The 20,773-nt window shown below is 33.4% G+C and overlaps 1 protein-coding gene across 1 annotated transcript; it reads right to left on the reverse strand.

Annotated features, from left to right (window-relative positions):
- Nucleotides 1–2,965: 2,965 nt before the first annotated feature.
- LOC134720819 (solute carrier organic anion transporter family member 2A1-like) lies at nucleotides 2,966–20,106 on the reverse strand. The gene is made up of 10 exons (XM_063583350.1): nucleotides 20,034–20,106; nucleotides 18,519–19,210; nucleotides 17,567–17,653; nucleotides 14,630–14,866; nucleotides 13,806–13,970; nucleotides 9,991–10,174; nucleotides 8,059–8,197; nucleotides 6,770–6,924; nucleotides 4,248–4,312; nucleotides 2,966–3,408 (listed from the first exon to the last, which is right to left on the reverse strand). Exons 2-10 carry the CDS (start codon nucleotides 19,198–19,200, stop codon nucleotides 3,119–3,121), a joined length of 2,004 nt encoding a protein of 667 aa, XP_063439420.1. The 5' UTR covers nucleotides 19,201–19,210; nucleotides 20,034–20,106; the 3' UTR covers nucleotides 2,966–3,118.
- Between the last annotated feature and the right edge of the window lie 667 nt (nucleotides 20,107–20,773).

Consider the following 20,773-nt stretch of genomic DNA (forward strand, 5'->3'; position numbering starts at 1 on the left):
TGTTATCACAACATGCACAATGTCAATATGAATTATGCGACCTTGAGATTAAATTATTTTTAGATCATTTATAAATTTTATCTTTCTAAAGAAGGTACTTCAAAATTCGACCACAGATAAAAAGCGATTGATCATGTATTGACAAGTAAGGTTTAATCCGTTTATCTATTGTAATTTGCTATTTTCAGATATTTATGTCTAGACAATAGTCAACAGTATCGGGTATATCGAAATCATAATATTTACCTCTTTAATTCTGGGTCTGTGTACTATGGTTACCACTAGTTTACCGGTCTTGATAAATTGTGGAAACAAATAATTCATTTTTGAATGATATATGTATTCTTTGCACCAGACACTCTTGGGTACATACATGTATATATTTAAATGAAGCGCCCAGAAAACCAACATCATAATGTTAGAGTGAATTTGATTATTTACCTCATCCCCGACCAGAGTTGGAACATGTTCGTTTCCCTTTAAAGAGTTTTTTTTAAGTATACAGGAATTGATATCTACTTATTTGTTCGGTAGTACTGCTGGAAGCTATTATTCTCATAGGCATATAATTCTATTATATATAGACATATACTATATATGCTTGCATACAGATTAAAATTTCAAAAATACTGAACTCCGAGGAAAATTCAAAACGGAGGGTCCCTAATCAAATGGCAGAATCAGATGATAAACACACATCAATCGAATGGACAACAACTGTCATATTTCTGACTTGGAACAGGCAAAAATGGTGGATTGAACCTGGGTTTATAGAGCGTAATCTATCTCTTGAACGACAGTCGCATAATTTAATTATATTGACAACGATGCGGGAAAAAAAATGTCAAAATAGGGGTCCAACAACAAAACACAAAACGGGGGGGGGGGGGGGGGGGGGTGATTTTAGGAGCTGCACCACATCAGGCACCCGTCGTATTGCTCATGTTATTATAAAGCCGGTAAATAGTCTAATTCGGTAGGTAACATTCGTGAAAAGGGAACGGGATTGTAGTTACCTGTATAACGGATATTCCATAACGGACAACCAACTCATTCAACCGACCCTCATAGTAAAATGTAATTCCTAATGCAATGTTTAGTGTCAAGAACAAATCATTCCTTATCCATTTTATATTTAGTTTTGCAAGTACGTTAACTTATGCAGTTGATATTGTTTCATGCTTCGTCGTGTAACTCATTGCTTTGTCTACATGAAATGTCTTTTTTTGTTGTTTTGTTTTAATATATATAAATATATATATTTTAATAATTATGATTACATCACAACGTTGACAACTGTACCCTATTTTAACAGTTTTACCTGTAAAGTTTGTTTGTTTTGTAAATATTATGGAGTTTTATACGACTGTCATACAAGTGAGAGGTTAAGTCAGTTCTAAAAACAGGTTCTCATGTGGAGAGTTGTCTCATTAGCAATCATACCACATTTTTATATTTATTCCATCATTGAGTAATGTTTTATGCATCGTCATGAAACTCGTGTCACTTTTCTCTGCAGAGGTCGTGACAGCTTGGACTTTTTTCAAACGTATTATTATGTAGTGAGTATAGTTTTAAGCTTCGTCATGAGACTCGTGCTACTTGGTTTATATTGTTATAGAGAATGGATTGAAACAATATGGAAATATGCATAAAGCATGACATCAACAACTTCCATATACTTGAATCTATAAGTAATAAATCAGAGTTCCGATAAACAAACATATGAAAGTTGACTGGATGATGTTTCACTCACGTTAATGCTTTTTTTTTTTATATATTTTAAACATATTAATTCATAGTGGATTGGAAAACAAGTTTTGCAACTTATATTAATCCCTTTCCACTTTCTGTACTTTTAAATGTTTTATCGATTCAATTCAATAGGTGCTTTAATACGCTTTCGGGTACACATCTTGATCCTAGTTCCATCTTTAGTCTGGACACGCTCTAATTTCACAACTTCTTGCAGTTGAGTCTTAAAGGAGGGATTGTGCTTAATTTTGAAATGATGAAGACATATGCATAATCTTCAATAATTTAATTGAGATCTGTAGCTTGCATGGCAGACAGTGCGAGAATTGCTTTGTTAATTTATGTTTTATTTTCATTTTGCTCAGTTTCTTATATTACCTATTTTGACATCGGACTCGGACCTTTTTTTGGTATGAGTTTTACTGTGCGTTTCGCTGTGTGTTTGTTCATTATAAATTGGCTAGCTAGAGCTACATCTATGAGGTAGGTTGAAATCTCACTTAACATTTTTAACCCCGCAGAATTTTTACGCCTATCCTAAATCAGGAGGCCCTGGCTTTTGTGAGTCATGGATGGTTTTTTTTTTAAATTTTACTTCATTTATATACTTTGGAGATTTGTGTGACGTCTAATTTCACTGAACTAGTACACATTCTGTTTATTTACCAGTTGAAGCCTGCCTGCGTGTTCGGGACTTGCTTGCTGTATTGATAGTATAGGCCTTCTGTTGTGTTCTGCTCTTTGTACGGGTTGTCGTATCTTTTACACATTCTCATCTTTCTTCTTAATTTTATTTCCTTTGATAATTGATATATTAAAGAATCTCAAAGTAAGTAATTATGCATTGGTGACACTGACTATGTGACTTTTCTTAAAAAGAGACTGGCGATATTATTTGGACAACCAACAAGTGTAATTAGAAAGAAAAAAAAGATGGCTAAAAAAATAATGATGAAATAAAAAAAAGTCTTACATGTACAAGACACCACACCAAAAAATAAAAATTAAGTAACATGAACAACAAAACCAAAAACCAAAAGCATTTTGGGTCTCAGATGTTCCGGAAAATGTTTCAGAACTTATATTTCATTCTGGAGTTATAGCGTTCACCTAGCGTATACCTTTGAATTTCGACGTTCTTAAAACTTATGCAACACGCGTTTAACGATTACTTAGCGTTTCGCTGGCGTGTAACTAACGTATACAGACGTTGCACATCTGGTGTACGCCGGTATATACACCAATGTGTGACGCAGGCATAAGTTTTATGTCTGATAAATATCTATATTTTAATTCCCGATAAAAAGATGTTTCGTAGAAACAATCGATTTAATTAATGCTATTTACACCAATAAAACACATATTATTTATCGTCCATACTGACAGCTTTCTCTGCATCGCCATTTATTTTCATATGATCTGTTTTCTTTTTCCTGAGTTCCTCCCAATCTTTTATGGCCCAAACTTTCCATAAAGCCAGTAGCATAAAGATAAGTGCAGCTGCTTTGTAAATCAGAACAGTTCCAAACATACCAATTCGAAGTTCTGCTATGTTGTATAACGAGCATGATCCCTTCCGACTGCTATCAGAATTCCATAGGATGCAAGACGTGTCTATCATCTTTCCAAACACAATTGGTGCAGGAATGAATGCTAAAATATTTAGAAAAAAATGTATGTTAACCTCATTGTAAAATAAAACTGCAAATACAAGAAGTGCAATCCATTTAAATGTAATACAAATCCTCACATGCATTATCAATTGCTTAAATTACCATTCAAACTATATTCTCGTCTTGAACTGGGCATTCTTAATTCCGAATGAAGGCAATTACATAATAGAACTTTGGACGAATTTTCAAAGGGTTATTATGAATAACAGAAGAAAAAAGACATCAATCATTGTGGTTCATTTCTTTCTTTCTGTGAGCTGCATATTCAAATATTCAATACTGATACAAACAATCGTAATATAAAAGTTGATTTTGTTTTTAGATCATAGTAATTTTTTATCCTTTGATTTAAGATTGTAGTAAGATTTTTTTAACATTATCGTTATCGGTACGGAGAATTTTTCGTTACAGATGTTAACATAATCCAATAGGGTCAGCAGACACACACTTATAATATGATAACTTAGGAGCCTACATCCTGTAGATCTTCGATTATTGCTTAACATCAGACTGTCCGTGTCATTCCTTATTACTGTAGATTCATTTAATTTCGTGTGTATCAATTGTTTAAAATATGATATTCGTGGAACATTTGAATTCATGGTTCACTTGTTCCTCAGAAAATAATAAAGAATAATAATGAATCCACAGAATTCTGCAAAATTAATCCTGTGCCTGTTTATTGTTTTTTTTAGTTTGTTTTTAAATCAACTCTTCAGTTTTCTTGTTTGATTGTTTTTCATTTTGTCATGTCGGTGCTTTTTTAAACTATGGGTTTTCTCATTTTTGATGGTTGTACATTGAAAAAAGTGTTTATACCTAAAAGAGAAGCAGCAACTGATTTCAATCCTGCTGCTGTTGATTTGTCACGATCTTCAACGCTCCTAAAATAGAAAATTCAAATAGATTACATGAGTATATAAAAAAGAAGATGTGGTATGATTGCCAATAAGATAACTATCCACAAAAGACCAAAATGACACAAACATTAACAATTATAGGTAATCGTACGGCCTTCAACAATGAGCAAAGCCTTGTATTAGTATAAATTATTCTAAATAATAAGGATGTTCCTATCCCAAGCAGAAAATCGTAGCCGTATTGGGCACAACTTTTTTGAACTAGTGGTCCTCAGTCCTGTTCAACTTTGTACTTGTTTTGGCTTTCGTACGTTTGTATCTGGGCGTCACTAGTTAGTCTGGTGTGGACGAAACGCACTTCTGGCGTATTGAATTTTAAACCTGGTGCCTTTTGTTAGCTATTATTCGTGTGTTTCTTTGTCCTACTCATTTGTAGTGTACACTGTAGTCCTGTAATGTTATGTTGTCATTTTTATGTTATATTTAACATTGTCATTAAAGCGGGAGGTTTTGCATGCCACTTAACCAGGTTTAACCCACCATTTTTTTCTTTAAAGATATCCAGTACCAAGTCAGGAATATGGCCATTGTTGTAATATAGTTCGTTTCTGTGTGTGTTACATTTTAACGTTGTGTTTCTGTTGTGTCGTTCGTATCTTCTCATATTTGAGTGTGAATTCACATTGCTATAAGATGTTTCACGGTACTTTTCAATCCCAAATTCATGTATTTAGTTTTGCAGTTATATTTGTTATTCTCAACCGATTTTGGCTAATGCTTAGTTCGTTTCTGTGTGTGTTAAGGTAGCACAATACAAAGATTTTATAACTCCAACTCCCAAGTTTTAAAATGCTGTAACTTTCCTAATAATGCTTGGAAATTAATAAAAGTGGTAGATTTGGATAGCTAACAGATTACTCTTTCAAATTAATGCAATATTAGTATTATGCAACAATTATGTAACCAATTATAATGTTAACTGTGTCTAAAATATTTTTCACCAAATTTCCACTTTCAAATGAAATTAGCTTCTGCATAGGTATCCCTAGAGGGTTGATTTTATTCTATGTTGTTCGTATGACCATTATCTACAAAAGGGTGTCTCAGATTTCAGATAGAATGTATAGAACAATTTTTACGCCTAATTAAACATTATCTTCTTTTATGTGATTAGGAGTTTATACTAATTAGAGATTTATGAGAGAATGGAATACCATAGAGACAATCTGAGACACCCTTTTGAAGCCCATGATGTGTTGATTAAGATTTTGTTAATTTTTTTTGCATAGTTAAAGAGATGATAGAGCTAAATTCATTCAAGTGAACTTACCCAGATTTTGCCACTAATTACATAATAATTGATTACATAATTATCGCATAATAAAAATATTGTATTCATTTAAAAGATTAATCTCTTATCTATCTATATATACCTGTTTTATTATTTTATATGCATTCATAAGAAAGTTACAGTATTTCAAAGGTTAGTGATTGGAAGTAAAAAAATCTTTGTATTGTGCTACCTTAAATTGTAATATTGTGTCATTGTTCTCCTCTTATATTTAATACGTTTTCCTCAGTTTTAGTTTGTAACCCGGATTTTTTTTCTTCTATTGATTTATGAGTTTCGAACCGCTGTATACTACTGTTGCCTTTACTTGGTCACAGTTACATGTCATCTTTAACTTGAAAGGTGTGGTTTTCTTTTAGTCACATGAAACGTGTCATACAACTTTAAATCCTTTTGTTAATAATATTACGAGGAAGATGCAGAGAAATATAAAACATCGGGATGCACACTGAATGTTTTATTTGTTATGCGAGCAACTTTTTTTCTAAACTTATATGGTCTATTCGGATATTGAAATTTTGTCTTCCATGAACTTTACCGCTTAGACAGTAAAATATAAAAAAGAAGATGTGGTATGATTGTCAATGAGACAACTATCCACAAAAGACCAATATGACACAAACATCAACAACTATAGATCACCGTACGGCCTTCAACAATGAACAAAGCCCATACTTAATAGTCAGCTATAAAAGGCCCCGATAAGACAATGTAAAACAATTCAAACGAGAAAACTAACGGCCTTATTTATGTAAATAAATCCTTGTTTTGAATTTACTCAGTCTTTTGCTATTTGCACAACAGCTTTCCGAGGGATCGTGTGACCGATATAGCAAGTCAATATTTCTACCCCTATCCAACATAATCTCATTATTTGGTAGCAGTTTAAATTTCCTTGTTGTAAATCTCAGTCATCCTATCTTGCATACCCAATTGCATGACATGTTTCCCACTGCAGGTAATTAATATTTTTTTATGGCTTTTTTTTTTACTGTGAACTAGCCTGTTAAAGATGCGGATCACCGTAATGATGTGGCATATAACAAGTTTCATATCAATATAACAATGACATGTTCTCGTCCTAATTATGCATTAAGCATTTCACAGGAAATAAAATCAACATCACTTACCGAATAGTTGCCAGAAACATAGGCATTATTTTCAGTGAGCCACTGGCATAGCCAAGAACATTTAGTAGAAGATAAGGAATTAGTGTATTGCATTCGAACGGACAAAGTCCAGCTGACGCCTGTCCATCGGGAATGACTGTGCAATTTGCATACATCTGCAAATCAAGATTACTTGAATTAAAAAAAAATATCTTCAAAACATAGTTTTATCATAATTTGAAAATATACCATATGGTTTAATTATTTATTTTATATATAGGAATCTGATGTACAGTAGTTGTCATTTGTTTATATAATTTATACGTGTTTCTCGTGTCTCGTTTTTTATATAGATTAGATCGTTGGTTTTCCCGTTTGAACGGTTTTAGTAGCAATTTTGGGGCCCTTTATAGCTTTTTGTTCGGTGTGAGCCAAGGCTCCGTGTTGAAGGCCGTACATTGACCTATGATGGTTTACTTTTATAAATTGTTATTTGGATGGAGAGTTCTCTCATTGGCACTCACGCCACATCTCCCTATATATATTATGTTTCATTTTGATACGTGCAGGTTGTATTATTGAAGATGAAAAGAGGTAATGTTTACATCTAAACTAGTATGATTCTTTCACATTTTATTTGATTGCCATTTGAGAGAAACATATGTAGTAGTTCTAGTTGTCTTTTGTTTTACTCTAATGTTTTCCACTATCTAGAGAATTGAGTTTTAAAGGAAGATCAATGCGTATCTTATTAAATTAACTCACAACCAACCATGTTAAAAAGATGATGATAATTAGACCTTGCTTTTAATTTTGTGCAATTCCTTATCCGAATAGTTAATTTAATAGACCAAATCATAGACTTCCAAATGTTTATTCATATTATATAAGTATTGACTTAAATAGACAATGCAACTTATGTTAACAATTTAAAATTTGGTCATGTGTAACACAAATGAAAATCAAACTTGCGCAGAAGATGGGAGTCCCAGTGTTTAGGACGCACTCAATGGAGAATAAACATAGCGCTGATGAAAAAAACAAACTAAGTGATGTATTGACGTATGAATTAAAGAACGAACGCAGAGTTATTTACATCTCTCCGTCAATGTAACAACCGCTCCAGTAAACACGGATAAAATACGCGATATTTGATCTTTAACATTCATCATAAAGTTTGATTTGTCACGATTCGAAATGTCTAAAATACTAATTTTCCCGCCTTTTTGCAACAATTGTGAATAAGCAGTTACTTACCTTTCCATTTCTAACCACCTCTTTGCACCAATTGTGAATAAGCAGTTACTTACCCTTCCATTTCTAACCACCTCTTTGCACCCAGCATAGCAAGGAGAGTGAAAGTTTCTACCATCGGAACCACACACTGGAAAATAATCATTAGGATCACAATGACAGTCGTCAGTCATATTTATCGGAATGGAATGTGGCCTGGAAACAAAAAAAACATTGAAATGTTTGTTAAATGTGATACACTATTAAAATTTTCTGAATTTGAAGTAAGGTTGTCTTCTCATTTAATTACCGCTCGTAAATACATGTATCCCTTGTCCGAAGAAATACTAAAACCAAAAATAATATAGGAATAACTTTAAAGGAGTAGGTCCAGTAAGACCCCTTTTTGGCCCCAAAATAAAGCAGTTTTACAAAGTTGTTAAAATGTAAACTTTTAGTTATTTATTACACAGTAGAATGCTTCTGCTACATAAATATGGGCTGTTTTTGACATAACAATGCACATATATCGGGTATGTGCACCAATAAGTCATACTGAAATCTTCACAATTCTAGCATTTTAGTTAAATTTTAGACGGTTTTCGTGTAAAACGAAAGTGGCCGCATTCGTGTTCATCCTTAATAATGAAATGTAATGAAATGACTAGTATTTGGTCATCCACAACTCATAACTGCAGCAAGATGACAGATAATCAGCATGAGAGAAGCAGGTTTGTAGCTGTGACAATTGCACGTATTGTTGGTCATCATCATTCCACTATAAGTCATGTTGTGAATAAATTGACCAGGCAATAAACGATGTTAAGAGATCAAGAAGACAACCTCTAACATCTGCTAGGAAAAATCAAGCATAATGAATGTTGGTCAGAAGGAAATACATTGCAATCAATACAATCCTTAAAAGAGAGTGATGACCATACACGAGCCTTTAAACAAGAACTGTTCGAGATCGGCTCATCGCTCCTGGTTATTGTGCGATAAACCATTTCGGGGATCTTTGCCTACGAACGGGCAATTGTGTTGCCCATATCCAATATAGTGCAGAGCCCGCCAAATTTGGAAATTAGCATCGTGGAGGAAGATTCATTGTTCCAATTAAATTCGGTTTACCTTCCTTGGCCCGATCGTAGCCCGACCATATCGAGCATATATGGGACACTAATGGGTGTAAATTGCACGAAAGGACAACCCAGTTCAAACACGTCATGAAATAAACATTACTCTTCGTCAGGAATGGTTGCTGCTACCTTAGCAACAAATGTCTGACATTGTAAAGGTCGACTACAGTAAAAGTTGTAAAATGTATTTTTTTGTACAAAAAAACACTTTATTTTGTTATAAAAATTTTGGTTAGATAAAACATTGTTTTCATATATTTTTTGTTCCTTTGAATGCCAATGTTATCATAAACTACGTTTCAATATTATTTTACAGATATTTTATCATTTTCCATCCAAAATAAGAGGCTGATATTTCAAGTTTAAAAAAATCAAGGTGTTGCAATACTTTTTTCCATGTGTACAATGTATATCCAGATTGGATTAGGAAGTTTGGTTGTATCTTTTAAAAAACGAGATATTGCATCCTAATTTTTACGGCGATGTTGTTTATAAATCTCAGTAAATTGAGTATAATCGACGTATAATTTTTTCTCCTTTGAATATTGGTATTTTCAAAGGTTATCAATTTAGCACAATGGTAAAACATAGCGATAATGTTCTATCTGCTTACCCTTCCGGAGCACCTGAGATCACCCCTTGTTTTTGGTGGGGTTCGTGTTGTTTATTCTTTAGTTTTCTATGTGGTGTCATGTGTACTATTATTTTTCTGTTTGTCTTTTTTTTTTTTTATCTTTAGCCATGGCGTTGTCAGTTTGTTTTAGATTTATGAGTTTGACTGTCCCTTTGGTATCTTTCGTCCCTCTTTTCTAGTTAATTGTGTTAGAATCAATTTTGTTAAATTGTGTTGTATATTGTTAAACTACATACATATTAGGACCAATAATTTGAGGTTGATCACATCCCACAAATATAACTCCACCTCCGAAAAATATCTGGCCTGTATGAAGTATCAGAATTACCACAACAGACATCCGTGGTGATAATTTAAACTTCTTTGTTATGTATCCACCGAAGAAAGCACCAATAGCAACTGTTGCTACCGTGACAGCGGCTGTAAAAACATCAGACATACATGTAAGAGTTATCATCTTCAAACGCACAAAATTAAAAACAACTATTTTATTCATATACTGGACATGTCTGCACAAAACATTACTGTTGGGGTACAACATAAGCAACATATCTTTAATTCTCTTTTCCCGTGGCATAAAACAGGTTGAAAGCTTAAAGCAAAAAGTACATGCACATGTATTACACATTTATAAAATTAAATTAGTGATATCGATGGACTGATTGTCCTGGTCGCATTTTCCACAATTTTTTTTTATTTTTCTCTTGTAAATGCTCTTCAACTTCATTTTGGATTTGGCTTTCATATGTTTTTATTTTAGTTCCACTGATGAGTACTATGTAGATGAAACACGAGAAAGGCATACTTAATACTAAAGCGCCGGTCACAGCAGATCGTACGATTTTTTGTCGTGGAAGATCTATTAAATAGTTATCGTGGCACTGTCATGTCAAACAAATATGTCGAGTGATCACATAAGATACTTGTCCATGATAGTTCAACGATGGGTACACAACAGAAAAAAACAATTTGTAAATGTACGGTCATGGGCTTGTCGGTTGTGCGACAGTCCAGCAACAGTCATACAGTCATACGACAATCATGAGTTGTTTGGACCTATTTTCAGGTTTTTCATGTCATTGGATGCGCGAGTTGCTGTCGTGTCATTGTCGTGCCATTGTCGTACGACTGTTGCACAACAGTCGTTAGTCAATCGCGCGTTTGACTCCCAACTAGGAGTATATAAAAAAGGCCCGATTTATTACGTGCCATGTGCCATTTGCTTTTAATATTGCATCAGTGTACGATACTGCCAAAACATCAGGCGCCGTTCGGTCCATGACCTAACCCGCCAACGTCGGACGCTTCGCTGGTTCTTATACTGTTCAAGGCTCGCATCAACGCTAACAGGACCATATTTTGCTCTTGTTGGAGTCCGGCAAGGCGCCTATGCAGTAGAGCCAAGTATCTGGTGGAATAGTCATTCTCTTAAACGGCACATGGTATGTTTTTCCAAACATTCATTCCTCCGAGTTGCATTCCTTTATATAAAAGGAAACAATGTTGCATGACGAACGTACCATTGTCGTACAACAGACAATCAATTTTGTGGAAGCATCGTACGAAATTTGGTATTCGTGAGACAATCGTGTGACTGTATCACGAGTGTCCTGCGAAAGTTGTGAGATTGTGGTACGGCAGTCGTGCAACAGTCGCAGGATTGTTTAATCTAATGCGGGTTTCACACATTGCCGATTATTGCTCCCGTTTGAGATCAATCAGCGGTACGACACGAAAAGTGAAAAAGTCGGATTGGTATCCTCAATTATCTGGAATATCCTACCATTGTCTGAACACAGAGGTTTAAGTTCGTAATATATCCCTACGGGTCGGAAGGGGTCCGAATAGTTCGGCGAAGCACCCCGACAGTTAGGTGCGTCCCGTAACATTCGGGGAAACTCAGCTGATTTCGTCTATTCGGATTACAATCCTGCCTATGTCGTGACAGATTCTGATGTATCGGACCAAAATCCTAACAATGTTCTGTGTATTCTGGACGGTGTCCTGTGGAACGGGAATCATCTGGAGTATTTTTTCATTGCTGATTTGTTCTGCGGATTGAGTTTAGATTGCATCAAGATCTTGCCGATTGCGAACCGTTTTTGCCGAAACCGTTCAGGTACAGTCCCGTTATCAATACGAAATACGTCAATGATACCCACGTCAGAGCCCCGACAAATACAGAAAACAATACGACTGAGACTAGATAAATCCGTTTGCAATGCGATAGAGCAGACCGTGATATGATTACGTTCCGACAGTCGTGACAGACTCGGTCGAACTTTACCAGGCGAAAGATGCAAATTGAATAAGTAGCGGGATTATCGGGATAAATTCGCTTCGAAACGGTTTAATATCGACGCTTTCTGAACAATATCTGATTGTTGTCGTGATTAAATTATTTGTATTACAAATTTTAATTAAAGTTTAAATTTCCATCCACGATTCACAGGATCCTGATCAGACTTCTGACAAATTTTAATCGGGAACGGTTCTGTCAAGGACGGCAGTAAAAATCGGGAATGTTTGACTCCAGCTTAAAATTGTTTATTTTAATTTGGTACCCACGACAATTTGTTTATCGCACAACAGTCACACGACTGTGGTAAGACACTCTCACGACAGCCGCAAGACAGTAACACGATAAAAAATCGCAGAGCAAAATATCGCGCGCCTGTCGTTCGACTGTCGTACGACGATCACAGTTGACCCGCAATTTAACCACATTTCATGGCGTGGCACTGCATAGATGTGTCGTGGGTTCGTTGTTACCAGGGCTCAAGCCTTGTGTCTTTTGTTCATTTTTAACATACACAAGATGACCCTTTTGGTGAACATGGAATAAAATAAAACACGGCACATACTATCGATATCAAGATCGTTATGCGATCTCTTTTTTCAGAATCCGGTGGTAAATATTTTTCAATATGGATCGTGACGAGGTCAATACGTTAAATATAGACCTGTTCGGATTATATACTAGTCAGCAAAATAAACGATACACGACTTTGGGATAAAATTTATCAAAAAGTGTTAAATATAAATAAAAATGATATACACCTTTTTAAAAAGCTTTCATTTGCAATGTATGCACATATGATAATGAATATCAAAACCTGTCGGAAAGTAGCTAAATTCTGTGTACACGATAATAGGGTGCAAATAATGTTTGCGGAAAGTTGGATAAAACATCGACACATAATAATTTTCTAAATACTAAATGAACTTTCAAATTTGTCTAAAAATATTCTATATGCTAAACAAGTTATGTTCATGTTATAACTAATAGGTTGACATATCGTTTTTATAAATTTTTGGAAAAAAAAGTGTTTTTTTTTAAATTTAAAAAAATGCAAAAATGTTTTCGTCGCCAATCTATACTTTAGATATGTAAACAACACACTGTAAATTTTGGACCGTGCGGATTAGTTTTAAGATTGTAATCGTTTTTTTTCAATTTTTCAATTTTCACATTACTGTCTATGTTAAATGAATTGATAATGTATACATTTTAACGATTTCATGTGGGGCCAAACTTTGATTTACACATAAACGAAGAAATTCATGATTTTTAAGACAGAATTGATAGCAAACATTGTCTGTACCCTTGAATGAGAGGTTGTCATCATTATTTGGAACTTCTATTTTTAAATTGTCGTTTTATGTAAATTTTGTCCAAAAAATAAATTTCGCCAAATGACGTCATGAAAGCAATATACAATAATTTTTAAACTTTTATTTCCATGGTTATAAGGTATTACTACTACCTTCATTATTGGTCCTATAAATGGAAAACTTCATTTTTAATTTGAAAAAACGTCTTGTATCGTTTCTGTTGTTGACTAGTATATTATATATATATCATAATGGATCGAGGACGAAGACCGAAGTTTAATATAGTTAAGAAATAAGTCAAAAATGTCGATCGATAAACAACAACAACAAAACAGTACAAAAACAGCTATAACATTATATTGGATTACTATAACACCACAAAACTCCATCAACAACACAATGAAAAAGGAAAAATCAGTTAACATAAGCTACTTACATATAATTAAATTTGCTTTCCATAGAGGGAGTCCGAATTGAGCTACGATATACTTTGTCTTAAAGGCAACTGGACCAAGCACAGACGATATATGCAATACAAAAGCTGCTAATAAAAACAAATACACAGGGCTTTTCAACACTCTGATATATGAAGCTGATCTTTCTGAAAAAAAATTGTAAAAAAAACATAATAAAATATCAAACTTCAAAAACTTGAGATCTATTTCTACAAAATATTTTAAAGGAATGCCTAAAGGCCATGCGTCGTTGATATATTTTGGACGTCATCATATTTTTTTAAAGTAAATGTTAGTAACTATCCAAAGCACTTACTCGTGTTATTATTGCGATTAAATCAATGCAATTTAAGATATTACTGGGGGGAAACTGTTAACGAATTTTCTGTTTATGATTTTGCTTCTAAAACATCATGAACATTTGTGTTTTTTTAAATTCTTTTCGTGAAGAATTTTTTTCTAGATTTTGATATTTGATATTCTAAAATTCTCATGGCATGATGTTCACATAGAAATGGATGCTTTTGAATTGTAGTATTCTATAATCATTTCCAGAAAACAATTTTTCGGAAGACTTTATTTGACCCACAAAACTGGAATGTTCAAAATCAAAACCAAACTATAAACAAGATCAAAAACTAAAATTAACCTTTTGAACAAGTTTCTTTACAAAAGTTGTCAAGAATATATAAAATAATTAACAATTGCTTTAAATCCTAGAACCCTAAAAAGGTACATTTAATTACGGCTCATTATAAATATTAAACCAGAATCTTAATCTAACATCAGATCGGTCAGTACAAACCTTTAAAAATCTCCATTTTAGAAGCCTCTTTCAACGACTCAACTTTCAGACCATTCTGAATTTCAGGTTTCATTACAAGGTTTTCCTCTTCTTTTTCTTTCTTTTTAATTTTTTCTGTGAGATATCTTGGAAAACAAAGAAGTGGAAAGGAAAAAATCAAGGCTATAAATCCAAACACAAAGAACCCAAGCCACCATGCACCAATCCATCGGGGGTCTTGGGTGGACATGTCGACGTCTGAAATATTCAAGACAATTAAAAGTGAAAAGAAATTAAACAAGAACTATCTTTAAAAAAGTTATCCGACGTATTTAAATTTGAGTATATGTTTAAAACTATCATTTCGATAACCTTCAGAAGCACAATGACGTATCTTTCTGTTTACATTCACCAAAACCCCGCGGAAATCTCACATGCGTAGGTGCGTTCTAAAAGTCATGTATGTTCGTACAACAAAGTTTACATTAAAAATTATATAATTGTCCCGAATAAACAGCTGTCATGGATGCAAAGAGCTATTGGAGAAACAATTATTTAATAAAAATATATCTTTGTAAGATCTAGTTCAAATATTTATAGTTTTTCACTTGCTTTCTATCACGATATAATTAACGAGACGTTTTTTTCAAACACAACCAAATCACCCACCATGACAGCATTTTGTCCAATCACAGAAATGATTTTCGAGCATGCGTATTCTGTTGCCATAGTTAAGCGTCCTTAAAGACCCAAGACCACAATTAATGACCCCGCTTTTCGTTGTCCACGAATATAGTTTACTTTTAATTAGAGTGTATTTTTCCTTATTTTTTTTTCTTCCGTTTCCTCACTCATTTCTTAAATCTTTTTGGGTGGAAATGAAAGAAGAGAGGTCAAATAAATTTTTGGACGTTGTATTTTTACTAATTTTGATATGGATTGAGTGATTAGGCCAAATGCAAAAAGGTGATATTTAGTTTTCGGAACATCTCTTGACTTGTCAATAGGGGTATGGATGTGTATTGGCTAAATTTATAAAAGTGATTGCTTCAATCCTTCTGAATTTTGGATATATATTTGGACTAGGACTATACATTACACACACAAAAAAATTGACAAAAGTGCATAGTGCAATTTTTTTAATGATGCAAAAGGTTATAAAGAACTGATAGAGGAATTAATTGTGGTTTGTGGCCTAAATTCAAAGGGCACAAACCGAAACTATATCGACTACGTCGGAAAAAAACCCAACCAAATAACAGAATATATGAACGAAACAATTAAGATTATATACAAGCTAGAACATATATGTTATTGTAGTAAACGATACACTTCTATCAGCATAATATAGTATACGATATATAGTTTGAAAACCATTCAAGCATTCAAATCTTTATGTAATTGCAACTGCACGTGGACTGCAAGTTCCAAGGGTATTACTAGTGAATCGTTCGAAAACTGACTTGCTGTTCGTTGTGAGTGCGAAGGAGCCGTTTAGAAGGCATTAGTTTGACGTATAATGGTTACATATTCCAAAGTGTGATTGGAGATGGAGATGGAGAGTTTTGTCATTGGCACAAATAACACATATTGTTATATCTATGAATCATTTACTTGATGTAAAGATTCGTTGATTTCTAAACTGTTTTGATGATCCGTTTTTTTCTGAAATTATTGCTTTTCAAAATTCCAAATATTGTGTGATATATTGGCCCTTATATGAAAATAAACCTAGTTTACAATTTTTGGTACGTCAGAATCCCCTGTCTATATAACAAATTATCGTCCTGAATATGCATGAAATATTTGCCACTGGACGTTAAGCAACCAACGATCAATCATATAACAATCTTCTGATTTAAAGCTTATCAGTTTTATGAGTCAAACCCTATTCAACTAATTTGTAAAGTATGTCTTCCATGTATGTTGTGCTTTTAAACCGATTTCCAGGCTATGGAACCCGCTTTTTGAAGTAACGGTTTCTCATACTGTAGGTCATATGCTCTTCTGCGTCATCTTGTCCCTGTTGAAACGTTGTCTTATTGACAATAACACCGAATCTTTTAATTTATACATGTATTTTAATGTGTTAAGTTAGTCATATGAATAAACGATCGCGAGATTTAATGTTCATCTCTATTGTATGCAAAACATACTCCTTCCGACCTTGTTAATCATATTATTAACAATACCCTCAGTGACAAAACATACTCCTTCCGACCTTGTTAATCATATTTATAACAATACACTCAGTGACAAAATGACGATAAAAAACGATAATATAAGTGAACACAGTCTTAGATACCTCATTAATCTTAAAACTTTAAAATTACTCTCAGAGCTGTGGTGTGTGTCATGTTTTATAATAAATAAGTTGTTTTGTGTGCTTTGTGTCGATCTGATGAGTAAAGCTCTATTTAACATTTGTTTTATAGCTTAATATTCTTGTGTTGTGTTGTTACATTACTGTCCGAAGTTTGGACCGTATGGTATGCTAATCTTCTTCGTCAGTTGCAATTGGTCTTTCAAGGAAAATCGTATCATTGGCAATACTATCACATCTTTAGGAATGACAGATCACTTGAAGTGTCTATATTATAGTGTGCAGTTCATTTTAGGTTATTTCGAATAAACAGAAGACAATAGTACAGTTAGTCTTAAAAAAAAATTAGAAAGAAATTATTAAAAAGTTTGATGACTTCACGGTGACATGACAAATTTGTGTCTAAGAGCTGAGAGACAAAATACTTTAAGCGAATCAAAAGACGTGTTACATACAAAATTAAGTTATGTACATGTAGCAATACACGTTGATAGATTTATTTTTTGATTGTAAACAATGTTATTGAAAAACTTCAACTGACTTCCTTGAATAAAATTATCGATATGGTATAAAAGATATACGCGATATACAGAGATGATTTTATCATTCAGAGTCGATGTCTTAACAAAACATACCTTCAAGTGTTACATAAATTCTACTGAATATACCACCCAGAACGTAGGCTAAAACTGGCCCAAATATGGCAGCACTTGTTAGAATACCTAAAGTGACATAAATGTAAAACTTCTTGCGGAGTAATTATTAATATACATATTAAATCGTATTTTGACTGATTCCTGTCTTGCTATTGCGATAGACAAAAACTAGTTTTGTGAGTTCCCAGTGTAAGTGATATTTGTCCTGGTAAAATATGTCTGGGCGGACAAATATTACTTGTATAAAAAGTCCATGGTTACAGAATTTATATATTAAATCTAACACCTGTTTTCTGTTGTTCGTTTCTTTTATCTTCATGTATAATTTATATTTCTTCAAAATCACGTTTGATTGTTAGTTACACTTGTTCCTTTGTAAATTTGAGATCAATGCTAAATAAGAAACAGAATTTTACCCTTTAAATGCCTTTATGGATGTTTTTATTTCGTGGATTGATGTCCAAAAGACGTTAACGCGACTTCTGCGAGTATTCGCATTATAATTTTAATATATAATTATATTAACCGTTTTTCGTTATAATTAGTACTAATATAAAGAGCCAACTATATTTGCAAGCACAGCATGATTCCTTACTATCGACTGTCAGTCTTTATTAATAAAAAATATTGTTAAGCAATATACATGTACCAGTTGAATGGCTAGCCAAATTAGCCAACTATTAATAACGCGATATTTCCCGAGAATCTTCGACTGGGAGCTTGGCGATAGAAAAGCAGTGATCATGCTGATCTGGAAAAACGTTCATGCAAGTGCAAGATGGCGAGCATTTTAAATAAGATACATGTATGTGCAGTTGCGAGTAAGTTTTACAATTTCAGGGTAACCGTAATCTAAGGTTTTAAATATTTTGACCTCGTTATTAGAAAGGATATTTTTTATTATAATTTTCCTGATGTGGGACTCACTCACCAAGGTAAAAACCCGTCTTATCTTTGTTTCCTTCGTCTAGGTATTGTGTTAGGAATGGCGTTCGTATAGATTTTGCAGCTCCCTGTAATCCCAAACCTATTCCAATCAATCCAACAGACAATGACTTCAGTGATTGGTCAATAGCTAAATTCAAAAATCGTGGTTTGTTTTCAATTGCTGTATTGTTATTGTCTGACTTAAGGACGTCGGTACAAATTGGAAAGATCGAAAATTCAGCAAGTTTCGTTGTATTTGCCATTTCCAAAGTTGTGTCGGTAACATCTTGTTTTGAATTGATAATAAAATGAGGCAGACTGCAAAGTAATCCGGAAACAGCAAAAATCATAATTGCACCAAACAGCCATCTAGGTATATGCACTAGCTTTGGAATGGCCGCAACTAATATTCCAACAAGAAGGAATCCAATGTCGTTAAAGGTCATAATTATTCCGCTTTCATAACTGCTGAGGGAAAATTGTCTTTCCAAAGTAGGAATTTGGGAATTGATGTAACTAGACAGAGACTGTGATGCCAGTTGCGGAAGTATAAAGAAACCGGTAAACCCAGCTGCCGTAGCAAACCTTTGAAGGTATGGAATGCGACAATAAAAGCCACATTGGTATTCCGGATCATCTATTTCATGTGATTTATAATGACCATTCTTTTCGGTTTTCTCAGCCATTCTGCTATTTCTGTAAATATATGGAAACATAAACATGATAAAGGTTCTAACTAATTTGATAAAGATAGTGAATTGTATCTGTAACATTTTAGTATAAGTTGAATCCTGAATACGAGGTTCGAATGAGAGATGTTGTAGAGTATCTCTTCCCCTCGACCCTTGTTAATAAAGTATGGGAGCCCATACTCATTTCTCATCCAAAAGTGAGTCACTTAAAAAGAGGCAACATAAACCAAAAGTGATATTGAAAGGTGAAAAAATAATTGACAACGCCATGCCATAAAAAAAGAAAAAGAACAAAAACGCAAACGTCAGTAATAAAATACAACTTATAATACTGAGCAACTCGAATCCCAACCAAAACTGGATTGATTTCGTGAACTCTGGATGCCGGGTGGGCAGGCAGACTCTGCTCCACATGCGGCACCCGTCGTGTTGCTCAAGTAAATGCATGTGGTACTATTCTATCAAAACTATGTTGTAACTTTATTATTAAATAACTTATTTTCAATAAAAATATACTATTCATACATTTACATTGTACATGAGTGTATCATTTGCGCGAAGGAAATGTATTATTTTCGGTAGATAGGTCATAAACTATTGGAAACCTAGAGCTTAAAATCATACATAAAAACGAAGTACTATCAATATATGGATTGAAAGACTTTTTAGCATTTATTTACCTTTGTGTGATAGGAATTCAGGGGAGATGATATTAAACTTAAAATGGTAAAATTAAATATTGGATAACAGATAAAATAGTACATATTTATTGATGTTTAAATATCTAAGCTGGGTTTACACCATAGTGGGTAAAATATTTTACTTACGTGCATTTGAACAACCTATAAATTGAAGTATCCAATCTGCATTACTTCTAAACAAAGATTTATAGAACAGAATGATAATAAGAATGTATGTATATTTAGTCTAATTAAATTCAAATTTATTCGTGATCATAAACTATTACATGACTGAATGTACTGAATATTGACCGGTTAAAATCTAAAACTGCATTAATTAGATGATGCATGGTCAAATACTAGATACAATTGTCTTACTTAATGTGCTCAACCATATTTAGATAAACACGTCCAACTTGTCATTGGCATGATTAAAGCGTTTGGACGATAAGAAGCTGGAATAAACCTAATAAGGATGTTCTCTCCTCTGTTTCAAAATAGAAAGTATTTTAAAAGACTATCATAAATTTATAGTATATAGATATCGTAAGAAGGTAAAACAATAAAAGAAGTAGAAAAATGACAGGTCTGACAGTGTGTTTATAATAATTAATATATCATTTATTGAAAATTTGTCGGGAAGTTATTCTCTCAAGATTTCAACAAATAATAAGAAATGCATAAGGGTAAAACAATCATGCAAGGGAAAGAATGGTGTAATTATTAAAAATGTTTGCAAATCTTAATAGCAACTTGTTCTACCAGTTACATGATTGACAGGCTTCAAAGCAATATTTTTCCTAGACATTTTCAATTTTCCCACTTTTTATCAAAGTGAACTACCAGACATAGAATACCTAGATTCTTAATTTTTTAGATTTGTTTTC

The sequence above is a fragment of the Mytilus trossulus genome, chromosome 1, assembly GCF_036588685.1.
Source record: "Mytilus trossulus isolate FHL-02 chromosome 1, PNRI_Mtr1.1.1.hap1, whole genome shotgun sequence".
Taxonomy (NCBI): domain Eukaryota; kingdom Metazoa; phylum Mollusca; class Bivalvia; order Mytilida; family Mytilidae; genus Mytilus; species Mytilus trossulus.